Source organism: Gymnogyps californianus, chromosome Z (assembly GCF_018139145.2).
Source record: "Gymnogyps californianus isolate 813 chromosome Z, ASM1813914v2, whole genome shotgun sequence".
Lineage (NCBI taxonomy): Eukaryota > Metazoa > Chordata > Aves > Accipitriformes > Cathartidae > Gymnogyps > Gymnogyps californianus.
Genome location: NC_059500.1, coordinates 44,498,894 through 44,516,908, shown reverse-complemented (window position 1 = coordinate 44,516,908; position 18,015 = coordinate 44,498,894). Strand labels below are relative to the sequence as shown.

The window sequence follows — 18,015 nt, the reverse complement described above, 5'->3', positions numbered from 1 at the left end:
GCTGTTTGCTTTGCAACTATTTGCTGGCCAGGAAAGAGGAAGGGTTAGGTATGTAGCAGGAAGGGCACATACGGGAAACTGTAAATGGGAGCCAGGAAGGAAAAATAAGCATAGAAGGAGACTGTGAAAAAGGAAACAAGTGATGCAAAAAATATGTACATCCACAGATGTCAGGATGCAATATATGAAAGCTGAGTGAAGTTAATGCGTGTAATTGAAATTAAAACTCCAGCCATTTATTATTTTCTAAAGCCTGAGTTCAGGACATAGGTCCAACCTTTATCCAATGGCCTGTAGGTATCAGACTGATTGGGTTTTCAGTTACCTGAAACAGGCATATAGTTACACTAGCAGAACTTGCTTCAGCAAAATTTTCACTAGAATTAAGTACTCTATGTATTTTTTGTTAAAGCAAGGCTGTTATGTAAAAAGATTAGTATGTTTTCATACATGTTAAAATTGTGCTTTGAAAAAGTTTGTTATCACAATATGTTACTGCACATACTACAAAAATTACTGCATTTCTCCAAACATAATTAAAATGGTCAAACCGCGCTACACATGAAAGGCAGATGTGGATCCCGCAGGGACAAAGCACAACACTCAGCAAGTGAAAGCTTTGGCTTTATGGAAAGCGTAGCATTACCAGGGTGGGAGCCCCAGGACACTGATGCTAATCAAATGGGGACCTGCCACAGTGGAGCCCTGCTCAGGAGTGAAGCTCAAGGGAAAGCACTGCAGAGGTGGATAATAAAACTTGCATTGTTTAACATATCATGCATATGAAATGTCCTGTTTTGCTCATTAGTGAACTCGCTGATATAATGCAGGTGCTGTTGTCTGAATTCTGAGATCTGCAGCTGGCCATCACGTTGGTGCCCATGCAGGGGTATGTGCAGACGGGGGGCAGAGAAGTGAACTATGCCAGCTTATCATAACAAGGAGATAAGATGTGCTTGGGACTCTACATACTTGGATGGGGGAGGCAAACTGTCCTGGGTTACTGTAACAAAGTCTTCTTGAACCCTACAAACAGAATTCTAATTTCTTAAGTGTAAACAAGTATCTTCATTATCTAAAAAGAATACCATTGCTACTTTTAGCCTCCTGCCAGAGTCCTCTGTCCTTTTTCACAGAGAGAGAAATTTCTGTTTCTGGTTTGCTGGGAGTAATTATTTTAAACAAACAGTTTATTTAATAGTGGGGGAAAAAAATCCTTTAAAATTAATGTTATAGTTTAAAGATGGAAGAAGATGTTCAGTGATGTGCAGTGGAACACAGGCTGCTGCATTTTGGACACACATCATACATTTTCTCATGCAGCTGAAGATGTGAAGATTAAGTGGTGGCTTAGTTCTCCATAAAGTAAGGCATGAGATTAGTATTCCCTTGTTATTTAAAAACTATTCCCACAACAGAACGTGCAAAAGAGAAAAACTTTTGCAAACCTTCAGGACAAGCCGAACATCTATGCATGTATAGAATAGACTATGGGAACCTGCCTTTGTAGGAAGTCTAATTTGGCCATCACTGTGTGGCGTAAACCGACATGGGTGCATTAATGGTATTCTAAATACTCTGTTGCAGGCAAATAAAGCTGGAGAAATTGTTTTTGTCTTGCTTGTTGTCAAAGCTTGGTTTTTTTTAGATTAAATTTTCTTTTTTAATAGAAAAAATGGGATAATAGAATTGTAACTAGACTTTGAGCTGAGTTTTTGATCTTATTGATCTAAGGTTTAAAATATGCTTTTCACCAGTTTCTCTCATTGCTACAAAAGACATTATTTCTTCTGTTCTTCAGCACACAAAGGGACAACAGGTTTCATCAACTGATAGAGTGATTTTTCCATTACTGGTGAAATCATGATGGGTTTCGGTACCGTGTTGTGTTGGACTTTGTAGCTCTGAATCAATATGTGAGCAAGTTAGTGTTTCCACACAAACAGAAATGTAAATCTCAGGTTGAGTGCCGATACCAAGAGGTATTGAATGTCCCGATTTCTGCTGGGTGAAGGCTGAGTGCACATAGCCCCGCACTCACAGCAGTTCACAGATGGCATTTTGAATGTCTAAACGAAACCCCTGCTTGGAGCAGTGCAGGACGCATGAAATCAGCACTAACTTAAAATGATCTGCAAGGTGATGCTTTCTGAGAAATAAAGAATTGCATACTCTCAGCCTGTTCCAGTAATAAAATGTATTTTTATAAGTAGGAAGGACTAGTGACACCATGGGTCCAGACACAACAGAGCTGCTTGTAAAAGTAGTATTGCTTGTATTTGGCTTTGCCATTTTTTTTTTCCGTCAGTTGAATATTTTGGGAGAGTGCTTGTTTGAAGCTGATGTATCTTGTATTCTTCTGTCCCATATGGCTATAATATTTCTATATGTAATAGCTTAACAGCTACATGTAGTGCCCAAAACCAAGTACCCAAATCACATGTAATATCATATGATTGCCAGTACAGACACCCACAGTTGAATCCCATGCTCTGTGAACCAAGTTCAGAAGGACCTTTTTGAGAAGAAGTAATAGCTGGTATTGGAAATCATGGATTTGTTGACACAGGGTGGAATTTTACACAACATACGGCATTGGCAAATTTTGTTGTCCGTGAAGTCAGTGGGAAACTCTCGCTGATATCAGCAGGAACTGAGCCAGTGCTGAGCACTTTGAAAATTCCTCACTTACTTAAACTTCTTTTTGATGGGGACGAGGGGAAGCTAGCTGTAGTGCTGCGCAAAATTTACTAAGATGGTTTGTATATGTAAACTGATTCTTCAATTATTTTCTTGAAGAGCTGGTTACAGCGGTACATAGGACCACTAGGAGTAAGCCTAGAAAGACATAAACTGAACCCACACTTGCAAATGCAGATCACCCATCACAGCACATGAAGGCATGTAAAAAAATAAGCAAGGAAAACTATTTCACCATGTTTTCTCTCCCCTTGCTTCAGTTCTACAACATTAATTGAGAACGTTTTGGTTCCAGAGCATTCAGGGAAGAAACAGGTGGCAACTCTGCTGCCTACATGTCCCTTTACCTGGTACAGTAAAGACTTGATAGTCTCCCCCACTGTTTCTAGGCATGCAGTCAAAAGTCCCTAATAGCAGAGGGTCATTACAAGTATGTCCCAGAGAGACTCGGGGCAGTGCAGTGCACAGCAATAAATGTCTACTCTTTAATTTACTTTCATGTACTTCTTTTTCCTTATGCTATTTATCACATCCCTCTCCATCAATCAAAAAAGACCGAGCTTTCACCATTAAAAATATGTAAGCTTTTTTCCAGGATTAAACATTTTGATCATTTTATTTGCACAGCCACTAATTACTACCAGAGTACCATGATATTTTAGCTGTATGCAACCAGGCAGCTTACTCACACCAGGCATGTCTCCTGCAACTTCTGAGGGGAATATCTTGATATTCATGGCAAATAACACACAATAACAAGAACTGCAGCTTGTAAAATCTGTGATAGCAAGTGCAAATGTCTTGGGGGGAGCATCAATGCCACTGTTATTTGGAAGATACTGCTTTGGCAGGCAGGCCTTTATAAATATTTAAATATTTCTGTAAAAAGCACTGAAAAAATAAGATTCATTTCCATTTTGCATTTTTTTGTATTTTTGTTCCCAGCTCCTTGTGGTCAAAATGAAACCAGAGAAGATGGCAAAATAATCCAGCTACCTCCCTGCAAGACAGGAGCATGGATCGTTCCTGCCATCATGGCCTGTTACCTCCTGGTTGCAAACATCCTTTTGGTGAACCTGCTCATTGCTGTTTTCAAGTGAGTGACACATTGCAAAGTATGGACTTGGGGGGATGGACATTATTCACAGCCTAAGAAGGCTGCTAAGCTAAAGACTTTGGCTGAGACCCATTTTCAGAGGATGTGAGGGTGAGAGGGAAAGAGGCAGTAGCTTGTCTCCAGGGAATGAGGGAAATGCCAAGTTGTTCACATTGTCATATTTCCAAGGACAGACACCTGATGGGAATCAGGGCAGAGAAGCCAAAAAATTTAAAGTTCAGTTATGGCATCATTCACTCCCGATATGGAAAACAAGAATAAAAATACTTTCTTGTCTCGTTGGGTTGTTGTAAGAGTCAGTGGTTGTACAGAGCAGACGTACACAGTAGTAAGATACTTTGAAATGGCTGATTGCCACTGTGCTTTGCTGAAGCACAAACTTATTCATTTCTTTTGTTGTGATTCCTCTTTTTGCGACAAGGAAACATTTGCCACTATTAGTGAAATGTGTCTAGTTAAGGTGCTGTTGTATCATCTTTGGCAAAGTACCCAAAACCATTTCAATCTGATGTTATTTTCCTCTTCTTGGCTTCTAGCAATACATTTTTTGAAGTCAAATCCATATCCAACCAAGTATGGAAGTTTCAAAGATATCAGCTAATCATGACATTTCATGAAAGACCTGTTCTCCCACCGCCTCTGATCATTTTCAGCCATATGACTATGATATTCCAACACCTCTGCTGCAGATGGCGGAAGCATGAAAGCGACCCAGATGAGAGAGACTATGGATTAAGTAAGCCTTAGATAATTTACCGAGTGGGACCTTCCAATGGCCTTGGTAATATCTAGTGTTTGACATGAATGAAGGCTAAGTCCAGCACCTTGATAACCTTTCCAGCAGACAGCTACTTTTAACTGCAAAAATCTTTACCTCAATCAGTTAGTTTTACCTGCATTGCCCAACCCTTAGTTCTCCTCAGAGAGTTAATGAGGCTATGTTTTTCTGGGATTGTTTGGGGTTATTCCCCCCTTTGTTCCTTCAAAGCAAAGGGGTTTGTTTTGCTGTTGCTAGAGGTCTGTTATTGCTGGAATTCTTACAGTCCATCGCACTTCCAGATCTCAGTTTTACTTCTGAAAATACAGAGAGAGTATTCCTACTTTTTGAGCAAACAGCACATACTTCCCCCCAACACACTTATTGCCTAGATAAGCTGAGAGATGGTGAGAAGTAATTATTTTGTAGACACATGTTCTCTCCTTGACACTGACTCAAACTGGAGGAGTAGTTTCTCCAGACGCTCTAATATGAACTCCCATAAGCATGATGGAAAACCTGTCAGATTATTTTGATAACACTTTCTCTCCTCTTCTCTATCTAGTTCTTCAAAGTAGAAGATCTGCACCTCCCCCAGTATATATGCCAGAGGCAGGGAGCTAAGGGATGTGCATCTCTTCCCAACATTAGCCCATGTTGCAGCCCACTTCTCTATGAGGAGGGAGCTGGAGCCATGTGGTGGCACTGGAGATGCAAGTGCAACCAGACTGCTCTCCTCCCACTCACATCACACTGTCTCACACAGCCCTTGCTGCTGCCTGCAGATATCAGCTCTTGCCATGTCAAATAGACCCTCTGTACTCTTAAACTCCTTTCCTAGCAGTCTGCTAATTTGATTATATTTGTATTAGGTTACAGGTGGGCTTTGGCTCCCACTGTCTCTCCAGGACCTGACCAGCAGCTGTGTTTAGATGTCATGCAATCAAAACACATTCATGTTTGCTCAGCATTTGCCTGCTTAAGTGTTTCTGCCTCCAGAATCATATATAATTGAAGCCACTAATTTGGTAATTAGCAGCATCATACCAAAATGCCAGATAAATTTGAAGCCTGCTTTTGAAAGTTTAGTCCATGAATTCCACAATAAGAAGAATGTAGTTAATTTCATGTGTTAATCTTTGCCAAATTCACATTTTTCCATTGTTTCCACAGAACTTTTCATAACTGAGGATGAATTGAAAAAAGTCCATGATTTTGAAGAGCAGTGCATAGAAGAATATTTTAGAGAAAAGGATGACAGATTCAATTCCTCCAATGATGAAAGAATCCGTGTCACTTCAGAAAGGTGCACTTTTTTTGTTTGTTCTCTCATAAGTTGATCTGGAAATGTGTTTCTGTTGCCATTCTCAGCCTTCCTTTCTCTTTCTTGAAAAGGGAAACATTCGAGGTATTTTTTAGTAAGTCTTCACTAAAAACTAGAATGATAAAAGGTGGTGAATTTCTTTTATCTTTTTTTCTTTTTTGCCAAAGCAAATGTTCCTCAAAGTTTTGAAGACGTGAATCTTTTAACCAGTTGTATTAGAACAAAACTGACGTAGTGAGAAACACAAATTATTCTTGCATTTCAGTTCTTAAAGCAGAACTTTAGGGCACAAGTGGTCAGAACACAATGGGAGAGTAAATGAGAGTTCCTCAATGAAAACTACGGCTTTAGCACTGACCTGCTAGCCATTCAGATAAAGAGTGAACCTTGTTTCAGGGTGGCCTTGCTAGGTAAGCTAGTTTCATTGAGAGCAACAGGGATCTTGCCATTAATTTAAAAGGAACTAGACATTTCACCTACAGCAATGAAATGCACAGAGGACAAAGGTAACACGTTAATTTAGTGGAAGGTGCCAGTCTTCAAATTCATCAGTCCTAAAAATTCATAAATCTGTTCATCTGCTGTGGTGCCTATATGCTTTCATCACACAGCCGCTGAGCAACAGAGTTAAATTTTGAGGGCAGAGTGTTGTTTGATTCATAGCACTGTTACCAATAAATATTTTAGGGCAATATCCTGTCAGATATTTGTAAAACTTATGAACCACTGAATACTCCATTCCGTGAATACTCCACTTTAACTTGAATAACAGAGGTCAGGTGAGTTGTCATTGTAATTGATTACACAGATATAACACTCTTGTCCTTATACATAATCTTCTAGCACTGCCCCTGATGCAGCTATGCCTAAAATATGTTTTCTGTAAGCAAGGAAACACGCTTTTAATTTGGTTTTGAAATAAATCTATCCTAGAGCAGGATTAGCAGATATAATAGCCTTTCATCATCTGCATTACCGAAAACAGCACTCCTAAAACACGTTTTAGAAAAGAATGTTAGAGGGGAAGTATGGTAAGGCATGGAATGGCTTCCTTGTAAAGAATGGCCAAGTAATCCAGCTCTACTTGGTCTGGAAGAGACAAATGAGGAATGAAATGATAGAGGTCTATATAATTATGAGTGGAAGGAGAGTGTGAGTAGAAATCAATTGTTTGCTGTCTCTCCCAGAACAAGATGTAGGGGAGCAACAGATTAATCTAGCAGGAGCCCAGGTTCAAAATAAACAAAAATAGGTGATTTTTTCATGCAGTAAGTAGTGGAACAGAGCAAATTCTTGAAAGCTGATGAGGTCTAAAAGAAGCTGAGGATGTCAGCTAAAAGTCTACATGGGTTCAAATGGAGACTAGACAAGCTTATGGAAGAGAAATCCAGTAAGGACTGCTAAATACGTAGAGAATATATTGAGCCCATGAAGTTCCTGAGCAGAAAATGTTTAGAGACCAGAGAATATAAGGGGGTGTCCTGGTTTCGGTTGGGACAGAGTTAACTCTCTTCTTAGTAGCTGGTACAGTGCTGTGTTTTGGATTTAGTGTGACAATAATGTTGATAACACACTGATGCTTTAGTTGTTGCTAAGTAGCGCTTATCTTAAGTTAAGGATTTTTTAGTTTCCCATGCTCTGCCAGCAAGCAGGTGTACAAGAAGCCGGGAGGGAGCATAGCCGGGGCAGCTGACCTGAACTAGCCAAAGGGGTATTCCATACCATGGAACGTCATGCCCAGTATATAAACAGGGGGGAGTTGGCCGGGAGGGGCGGATTGCAGCTCGGGCATTGATCAGCAGGTGGTGAGCAATTGCATTGTGCATCGCTTGTCTTTTCTTGGGTTTTATTTCTCTTTTTTTTTATATATTCCTTTTCATTACTATTATTATTATTATTATTGTTAGTATTATATTTTACTTTAGTTATTAAATTGTTCTTATCTCAACCCACGAGTTCTGCCTTCTTTCCCGATTCTCCTCCCCATCCCACTGGGAGCGGGGCGGGGTGGGGAGTGAGGGAGCGGCTGCGTGGTGCTTGGCTGCTGACTGGGGTTAAACCACAACAGGGGGGAAGAATTACATATGCTTCAAAGTAAGATAGTGGGCTAAATTGATCTGTGGTCCAACTAAGTACCTTTTTTTCTTGTGTTCTGATAGTCCAGTGGTCAGAGAACTAACCTGAAAATCATAGATGCAGGTTCAAATCTCTGTTCGGGCATAGCTTTCCTTTTGGTGGCCAAGGAAAGAAGAGGTATGTTTGAAGCCTCTGTAAATAAGAAGAAATCCAGCTGGGCCTCCCCCACATTAGGCAAGTGCTCTAAGTCCCTGGAAATTAATACATAACAGTCTGCCTTTGCACTTTGTGCTGGCCCTGTTTTATAGGAGAAGAGCCCTTATCTCTATTTTAAATGAATGGCTTAAAAAACCTCGTTCCAGAAGAGAGTTCATGATTATGAATCCTAAATGAAGACCAGCACCTGAGTCCCACAGAGCATTGGTTCTTTAAAAATCCATTTACCTTAGCCAATAGTGTAATGTGGAAACCACCATGCTCCAGCTCTGTAAGGGAGACCCAGGTAGAGACCCCCTGGGGTACAGAGGCCACTCCTGGACCCAAGCACACTGCTAGGACTTGCAGCAATGAAATCCCAGGTGAATGCAGTTCTCATCTCATAATGGCTCTCTTCTCTCCTTGCCAAACCAACTGCAGTGCTCTACCACACAAGGCAAGTGGAAATTCAGAGATCTGAGGAATACTCTAAAGATGTTTGAGGAATCAGGGCTATCTAAGTATCTTAAATAACACACATTTTAAAAACAGGATGCCCAGGTCTGTCATTTTGCTTGCAATTACGGCCAGGGAAGTATCCCTTGAAGTGTTCTTAACCTAAAATACCGAACCTCTTTTTTCTAACCTGTGGACCATTCAAATATTTAAAAACCAGATTTGCACTTTATAGTTTCTTTATAGAGATGTCTTTGTACACTTAACAAGACGTAAAGCAAAGAAAACAGAGAAGATGCAAGACTACACAGTTTCTCTTCCAATGTCCAGTCATTAGCCTGTAGTAGTAGACCAAGCACAATACCTACATTATAGCCATGAGGTATCAGCTTAATCATCTGTCCAATTAACTCAGCTTTACATGGTGTAAAATTGAACCAGAAAGCCCTGCAAGTGTGAGTGAAGTTCCCTCTGAAGACCTTCTGTTTGCAGGAAGCTGAGGATGCTGTTAGGTTCAAGGAGAATGAAGGGCTGGGGCAAGCCCTGTGTGACATACCTGCACCTGGACCTGGACCACTCACTGCCTTCCCTGTCCTCCACACATCTGTGATACACTCACCTCTTGCCTGAGCAGCTCCTACTTGCAGCTGGATTTATCAGAGTGCCCAAGGTCCTGCTTGGAGGAAGAACAGCTGCACACCATAGATGCAAAGCCCAGTATGCCTAGAAGAGGGAGTAGGGGGCTAGCACTGGAAGCGAAACTGGAGATGGGAACAGAGTCTTGCTTTGAGTCTCAGCCTAGGTGGGTCCCAGAGGCAAGTTAGGAGCTCAGGAAAACAAAAGAACAAGAGATCCTGTTTCTTGCTGCATTGACCTGGGTGTAAATGAAAGATTTCAGCTAAGTGGTCAGTGGCTGTGCTGGGTCAGGATGACAGCGTCTTGTCTGACTGACCTACAACAAGCTGCAGTTTATACTCTCAGCTTGGAATAGTCCACCCTGGCATCCCGTGGGGCCTGTCTTGGTTCAGCCATCATCTTACTTCTCTTGTAACAAAGAACACCACAGAGGTGTCCAAATTTGGTGTCACCACACAGAATCTCTCCTTTACCTGATCCTTTCACATTCAGAAATTAAAAGCGTGAAATGACACTTGATGTTTTTCCTTCCCTGGCCCCAGGTACTAAGTAACTTGGAGGAGTAGCTCACTAGCTACGATCTCACACAGCCATATGGAAGTAGCAGCAGGTTAGTGATACATATCAGATGAAGTGATTGACTAAGCAGAAGAATACAAAGCAGTACAAAGCTGTAAGGTGTTTCCCTTAACGGCATTTATCAGGTTAGGCAAATCTTGGTGAATCTCCTGGAGACCCATGAGAAAAGCAAAGTTGGACAAATTCACTTCATTCCAGCATAAGAATCACAACTTTTCCTGGAGAGCCTTCCTTTCTAATCACTGGGAAACTTTCAGTGGCACATCTTGACCAGCACAGAGACATGCGCAATACGATCAAAAAAGACTGCACTTCTTTTCTTGATCTGGCATGAAGCCACTAAAACAATCTCTTCAGTAGGCACTTCTTCTATATGGACAGGTCTTGACTCTTTCAAACACAATGCAAAACCTCTTGTTGATTCCAAAGGGAGCAGGGTCACATCCTAACAGTACTTAAAAAGCAGATAAGCTGGTTGGAGTAGATAAGATTATGTCATTTTTGGTACTATATGTGTCCATTACTACAGCGCCTTAACACTTTGTAGTCTGCAGTGCAATTACACTAACAGCATCCATGTGAATGAAGACATAGTTATTATCTTTATTTCAGAGATGGCAGGCTGAAGTGCACAGAAATAGGTTTGGGTTGGTAAAAGGGCCGCTACTGAGCCTACCAGATCCAGCCACACAGGCAGAGTGACAGTAGGAAAGGTCTGTGAATCCGGCAGCATCTCTCTGTGGTCACAAAGAGTTAAGTAGTCTTGAGCTCCAGATGGGAACGCAACCAGGACAACCCAATGTCCTTAGCCTGCAGAAACCACTGCACCTGGGAAAATTGGCTGGCCGCTTGCATCAGCAATGCTTTACCAAAAGATGTCAGGCAAAGTACCAATAGCCTGTTACAGGCTTGGGAACTGCTGTCTGTTTTATTTAAATAAAACCATGCTACAGTCACCTATAACAAGCAGGGTGGATATCCCTGTAAGTGACTTTCAGTGTCTATAGTCTTTGCAGCAGTTGAAAAGGAATTTGAAGTATAAATGATGCCTTAGAAATGGACATAGGTCGACAAAGGGACTTGTGAACCTAATTCTAGCATTCAATTAAGAGGTCTACTTCTGAAAAGAGTGCCTTACTCCTATTAAATGATTACTCCAATTAAATTATTGATGAATTGATGTGCAAAGGTTAAAAATAAATATAACCAAAATGAACGCCAGCAAAAGCCATCCTCTCCCAAACCATAATTAAAAAGGCTCATCACAGGTCATATAAAATCTTTGCCAGGTTCCCAGTTCTGACCTTTTTTTTTTCGTGGTTACTGAATATTGTCCTCAGATAGTCCATGTTTGTTTCACTATTAGAAATTTTTGACCTTCAGCAGAACACACTTGATGCACATTTTACATGTAGCCTCCTCTTTTTCTGTTCTCATTTCCATCTGTTAGGATGGCTTGGCACCTTCTCATACATCGGATAAATCTTGCTGTAAGGAATAGCACAGGTGCAATGGAGGCATCATACATGGACATTGTGAGATTTGCCAAAAGGTTTATACTATCTCCAGTACACATGCAAAAAAAATCCAAAGCAAAACTTGGGCATTCTTATTTTGAAATAGTGTTTTAATTCAAAACTGTTCCTGAAGGAAATACAGCTCTAGCTGTCTATTCACTGAGTGCAAGATCATCCAACAATACAGGCAAATAGAAAATTTCACTTATTAAAACATTTTAAGGACCAGATTATGACTGTCTTTCTCCACACTGTTTGGCTGCTGTGATTTTATCATGTTTCTAGTAGGATTACTCCCAGAGCATGGTGCTGTTCTGTGTGATGAATGATTGCAGAACTGAACATCAAATTAATATGAGAGAATATTACTAAAAGAATAAATATTTGTTAAAAAATCTGGGAGTGGCCATATGTAATATATATAACAAAAGGTAACTAAATTCAGCTAATAGTTTCGGGTTTGGAGGAGATCATAATCACTCAAGCTTTCTTGTTGTGAATAATATTATACAGTCAGGGCCCATCCAGTGTAAATACAGGTATGTACTTCTCAGTTATCTATGCACATCTCTGGTTACCCCTGGTTTCTGAACCCAGACTGCACTATCCTTATCCTGTTGAGTTTCTGCATAAATTTTCCACTACTATCAATGCAATCACATCCGTGATTACTTCCATAGCAACCAATAGACCATGTAACTCAATAGTCTCTCTTCGTCTTGGCCAGGGATACCACCAGTCTTACACTCTGTGCCTCTGGCAGTAGCTAATAAATCATGTTCAGGCAAGGCAGGACAAATATATGAATGTGTACCAGCAGGGTATGACTCCAGGTTCTTCTTGGGATGCATTAGTTGTGTTTAGTAGCATTGCATAGCACTCACATGAATGCAGGATGCAAAACTTATCTCACTATGGACAGTTCTACTCATATTCCAGACACAAGTATGTAACCAAGTGCAATAATTCAACTGACTATATTTGATTTAAAATTATTTCACTTGTGTGCATCTCTCAAAGCAAGCAAAAAAAAAACCCAAACCCCAAGACTATCCAGTTAGCTTCACAGAATGTTATAAATTCATTCCAGTTCTTGGGTAGCTGTTGCTGGGGTGAATGTTTTTTGTTGGTTGTATGAGCATTCTCCAGTAAAACCCAGGAGGTTTCTCAAATTTTTCCATATGTCTGATGGCCCTAAAATTGTGATGTTTTATCTGTTGATCATCTTGGAGCCGTTGTTACAGAATATGAATGTCTGACGAGGCACTCAATTATTAGCTGATAAATATTTCAAAAGTGTAATTAATTGTTTTTATAAAACAGCAGTTCAGATAGCTAATAACATGAGGGAAAATTCAGCTCCTTCCCATATAAACTGCTCTCTCACTATGGAATTATATCCTGTGCTTGCAATAACATTAATCTGTTTTGTTGGAGAAGCTGGTAGAACTAGAAGTAGACTGGTGCCTAAATGATAATAAGATGAGTAGAAAGAGATTCTTTGAAACTACCGGTTCACTTCTTAGCAGTGATTACTTGATCATTCATCTGTTGAAGTCTGATGACAGCAATACAGTTACTGCTTCACATTTGATTTGCTGTCCTTGTGCTTTCAAAACTCACGATCTTCAATAGAAAAAGCCCATATTTCACAGGAATGTGAGACTTGCTGTAGGGAGTGGTGTCACACTCCTCCCTCTCCTGTTTTGTGCGGGCAGGTTGCTGTTGTTTATCACCATGAGGTAGTCAGACCTCAGTGTTTCACCAGCTGAAGTTCTGTGCATTAATTAACAAGGCATTAATGCTGCCCAATACTCATTCATTGCTAAAATCTGGTTTCCTTCTGGGCAAGTAAGAGTGTTTATGATGTTGCCAGTTCCAGGTCACTCATCCTGTTGGAAATTCAGCTAGCAGTAGTAGAAGATGGTATTTATCTCATCAGAAATCCTGGCTATGATTGACAGGGTGCCCATTAACATTTGAGTATGAATTGCACTAACAGGCAGAGAGTAAGAGACTTGTGAACACAAAAGTGTGGAGATCCTGCCATTTGGTATTTGTTCCTTCTCTGTTCATTTTTCAGTGTCTACAGGAATGGGGAAAACCAGAATTGTAACTTTAAAAATCAGACAAAGATAACTACATAAATGTGTTGGTTTAATACCTCTTTGGCAGATAATGGAGGTCCCTGGTCTACCCTAGGGACTACAACCAGAGAAAATAATTATGAGAAGAAATTTCATATGTGCTAAAGGCAATTTCATTGTGTAAAATTAGAGGACTCCATATAAATCCTTCAGTAGAGACGTTTAAGAAGCCAGAAAATTGAAATGGTTGAAAGCCACTGGCATAAATTAGTACACAATTCACCTTAAAGTTGAAACCATTTTAAAATGAGACAGATCAACAGTGTAGAACACATATACTGAAGGTTAAATTAGGATCACACATTCAATTATTACCTATTAATACTTTAATCTAACTTTTTATTTCTGTATTATGATAGGTTGCTAACAAATAACTTTAAAATCCATCATTTCAATCCCTAAACTATTAACACAGACTACCCAAAGCACAATCACAGTAATGGAGCAATCTTAGTGTGTGTACTCTATTGTAGGCTGTATTTGGTTTGATCAGTGTTCTCCTCCCTGCAGTTTTCATGCATACTTTAGTTGATATTACCTACATTCAATACATTGTTTTTTCGATATACCTGAGCTAAAAATTAATCAGAGAACAAAGAAGCTATCTCCTTAGGTCCACAGAGCCCTAGCTGGTGTAAATCTGGGGCGAACACCAGAAAAAACAACGGGATGTTACCCACCTTCTATGGCATATTGCCCACTTTCATTACTTCATTTAGTTTGGTAGTTAACTGCAGTGGTCCTGCCTCTGGCACAACTGGAGACAACGTCAGGTGGTGTCTGCTCTATAGTGTTATTTATTCATAACAACCTAATTAGAAGCTTTGGCAGCAGAGAGGCAGCAAATCATAGTAACTTTTCTGTAATAACACCGTTGCTGGGATAGGGCACACCCAAAACCCCCTCTACGTTACACAGCAGACAGCCCTGGTTTAACCCACTGGAGCAGTTTCCTGAGTGAGTGGTATTTGTTTGCTGAACCTCTTTTAGCGGGGTTTTGAAGCAGATGAGGTGGTGTAGATTGGCTCTGAATTTTAAGACCTATTTGTTCCCATTTGTTTTGCTGACCTATTAGCTGAACATCACTGCTTTGTAGAAATTAACCTGTTTAATTCTTCCCTTTTTTAAGGGTAGAGAACATGGCCATGCGACTGGAAGAAGTAAATGAGCGAGAGCACTGCATGAAGGCCTCTCTGCAGACTGTTGACATCAGGCTTGCTCAGCTGGAAGATATGATGGGACGAATGGTGACCGCCTTAGAAAAACTGACTGGCATAGAGAGAAGTGAGACGACCAAGATACGATCCAGGACCTCATCCGACTGTACTGATGCAGCCTACATTGTGAGGCAGAGTAGTTTCAATAGCCAGGAAGGAAATACTTACAAGCTTCAAGAGAGCATAGATCCCACAGGAGAGGAGTCTATGTCTCCAACGTCTCCTACGATCACGCACCGCATGCGAAGCCACTCTTTCTATGCAACAAATATGAAGGACAAGTGTGGGTTTGAAAAGTTTGAAAGCATTTTTAAGGAAAGATCTCCAAGCCTGCATCGGGCTATCAGTTCCCACTCAATAGCAAAAGAAGGAAAGGTTCCCTTAGCCCCTATCAGTACTTTGTCGATTGCCCCAGACTCCAGAAGGCCTTCATCTTGTATAGACATCTACGTTTCTGCCATGGATGAGATGCATTCTGACACAGAGCCTCTCGACAGCTCCATAAATATTCTTGGTACCGGAGATGCAGCTCTGCAGGCTCACATAGCCTCTTCCATTTTAGCTAACAGTGCGTACATTAGCAGTACACCTGGTGAAAAAATTTCTGGCAGGAGTCTTGATTACGAGGAAACCTCTGGAATAGAAACAAGAGCATTTTCTTCAGACTATTCGCAAATCACAGATTGCCAAATGCCCTGGGATTCAGACCCTCCCTTGTATCACACTTTAGAGCGATCTAAAAGCAGTCGTTATCTGGCTACAACTCCATTTATTCTGGAGGAAACACCAATTGTGAAATCTCACAGTTTTATGTTCTCTCCATCTCGAAGCTACTTCAGCAGCGTTGGCGTCCCCGTCAAAACAGCAGAGTACACAAGTATTACGGACTGCATAGACACGAGGTGTGTGAGCGCTCCCCAGGCCATCGCAGAGAGGGCCAGTTTCCCTGGAAGTCTCGGGGGCAAAGTGGAGGACTTAGGATGCTGCCACCCAGAGAGAGAAGCTGAACTAAGCCACCCAAGCTCTGATCACGAGGATATTGAGGCCAAAGACAAGAAGGGGATCCCCTTATCTCCTCAAGATGGCAATGCTACAAGAACTCTGGCCAACAGCATCCCACTTCCAAAAATAGAGCGGGCCAACAGCTACTCTGCAGAGGAATCCAACATGTTGTATGCACAGCACACGCGGAAGAGCTACTCTATCAGTGACAAACTTGACAGACAGCGAAACGCAACAGGCCTGCGAAACCCTTTCCAGAGGAGTAAGTCCTCGAGACCAGAGAGCAGAGGGGACAACCTGTCCATGAGGAGACTGTCAAGAACGGGAGCCTTCCGCAGCTTTGAAAGCAAGCACAGCTAGACCTAGACAAAGCTCACCGGCAGTCTAAGGATCATCTGCTCTCCAGTCCATTTTTCTTAGCAGAATTAAAAAAAACCCTCATGTTACCCCATGTCAACTCCAGTTGGCATTACCCACCGGTCAAGGGAGCACATTGTCAGTCTCAGCATTGCCCACTGAGTTACTGCATCTTGACCCAGTTGACATTTGCACTTAAGGAAAAAGGGAGGGATGCAAGCTTTACAAAGACTTCAGTAAACAACAGGAATAACAAGCCCCCTTTATGAAGTCACAAGAAATAAATGAGTAGGTTCAGAAATCTGCCTTTTATTAGAAGGCATCCTAAGATCTTTGATCATTATTCAAGTTTTTAGGATGCAGGAATTAACTGGCAAAAAGAGATGTACAAATTAGATGTTCTAAACTTCAATCACGACTTCTTTTTCATCTGGTTCACCGTTGTGATGACTGATGAAAAGCATTTGTTATTTCTGTAGGAACTGGCAGCAAACAAACCTAAAGTCTCCCAAATCCCTTGCATCCCACACTTGTGGAAGTGAAGAAAGATGAACAAGATAACAACCATAACGTTCACTTGTCTCTTTTTGTATCAACTTCTAGTGCCACAAAAAGTTTATATTTTCAAGAGCAGAAAGGGAAATGAAATGCCTTTTGTACTGCAACTCAAATGGAGGAAGAATTTATGTTAAAATATCAGGTGATTTCCTGTATAAAACAGGCATTCTAGATTCTAGCACAGCTGAGCAAGCTCAGGATGAATGTAATTAAGCGGAATAGTATATATTTATTTTTTTACCACATTTGTCATCAATACGTTGTCTCACTAAATCAAAAGATGTGATGGAACAGTAAGAACAGGGTGATCAGAGCAGAGCACAGTAATATTGTCAGGTTCTCACTGCTCCGTTTAATTATGTATACAAATTGGGGAGATTTATCCACCAGGCTGCTACCAGGTTCTTCTTGCTGTTCCATTTGAGTTACCGATTTCTCACATCATTCCCTCACCTAAAAATATACACCTTTTTTTTTTTCATGAGGACATGGCCGTATTTGAACATTTCAAAGTATACAAGATTTATCAAGCAGTCTGAATCCAGATTAATGCAATTATACTGAAGTTGCTTAAGGGAAAATGTTCTTGGCGGAGAACTGGAAAACACTAAAAAGTAAATATGCTTTTAAGGTAAGTTAAAGAACCAAAGTGAAACTGCAGGTGTCTGTAAGCAGCAAAAGCCATCAGTTGCAACTAGGCTTCCACCATGCAGCACCATATCACACAACTTGCATTTTAGTAGGAGAAAGTATATCTGAACAGTAGTGCAGTTATGGGTTTTGGTTGAAGATGGTCGTAACTCTGCTGACCCCACCCACGTTCCAAGGGTCCACAATGTCAACCAGAGTTTCAAACATCTCCTGAGAAGGTATCTCAGTGGTCACAGGTGGAAGGGTATGCAGAAGATAGGAAAAGGGTGGAGAAGCATAAACTGCAACTGGATCAAAATTTCACATCCTTTATGAAGACGCAACTTTTAAGCTTGTAAAGAGTTGAAGCTAGTGCTATTAAAAATTAAAACATCTCTACAATGACCAACATCTGTGTAGAACTAGTTCCTTTTTGTTATTAAAAATGAACACATGCGAGTGGGGTATATACTTCCCATTATTTAAATGGGAATTATCTTCCAAATCCCTTAAGGCAGCTTTGAAAATTCAGGCTGATGTTTTCTCACTGGGATCTCACCCTGGGAGACTCTGAGCACCGTATGAGAGCTAAGCCTGACAGGCAACAAATCCAGACATAAAAATAATCATCAGCCTCAAGAAAAGAGGCAAAGAAGGTGAAAACGTTTAGGTACCAAGTCACTGCGTTGGAAAGTTCAGGAGATAAAGAAATGCAGCATGGGGACTTTAAGCACAATGTGTTTCATA

At 40.8% G+C, this 18,015-nt stretch overlaps 1 protein-coding gene across 1 annotated transcript in view; it reads left to right on the top strand.

Moving 5' to 3' along the window:
• TRPM3 (transient receptor potential cation channel subfamily M member 3) overlaps window positions 1–16,083 on the top strand; it is a 146,311-nt gene extending 130,228 nt beyond the window's left edge. Inside the window, exons 20-23 of the mRNA XM_050913591.1 lie at window positions 3,646–3,796; window positions 4,354–4,553; window positions 5,748–5,880; window positions 14,634–16,083. Coding sequence (XP_050769548.1) covers window positions 3,646–3,796; window positions 4,354–4,553; window positions 5,748–5,880; window positions 14,634–16,083 — 1,934 coding nt within the window. The remainder of the gene's footprint in view (window positions 1–3,645; window positions 3,797–4,353; window positions 4,554–5,747; window positions 5,881–14,633) is intronic.
• Window positions 16,084–18,015: the final 1,932 nt, after the last annotated feature.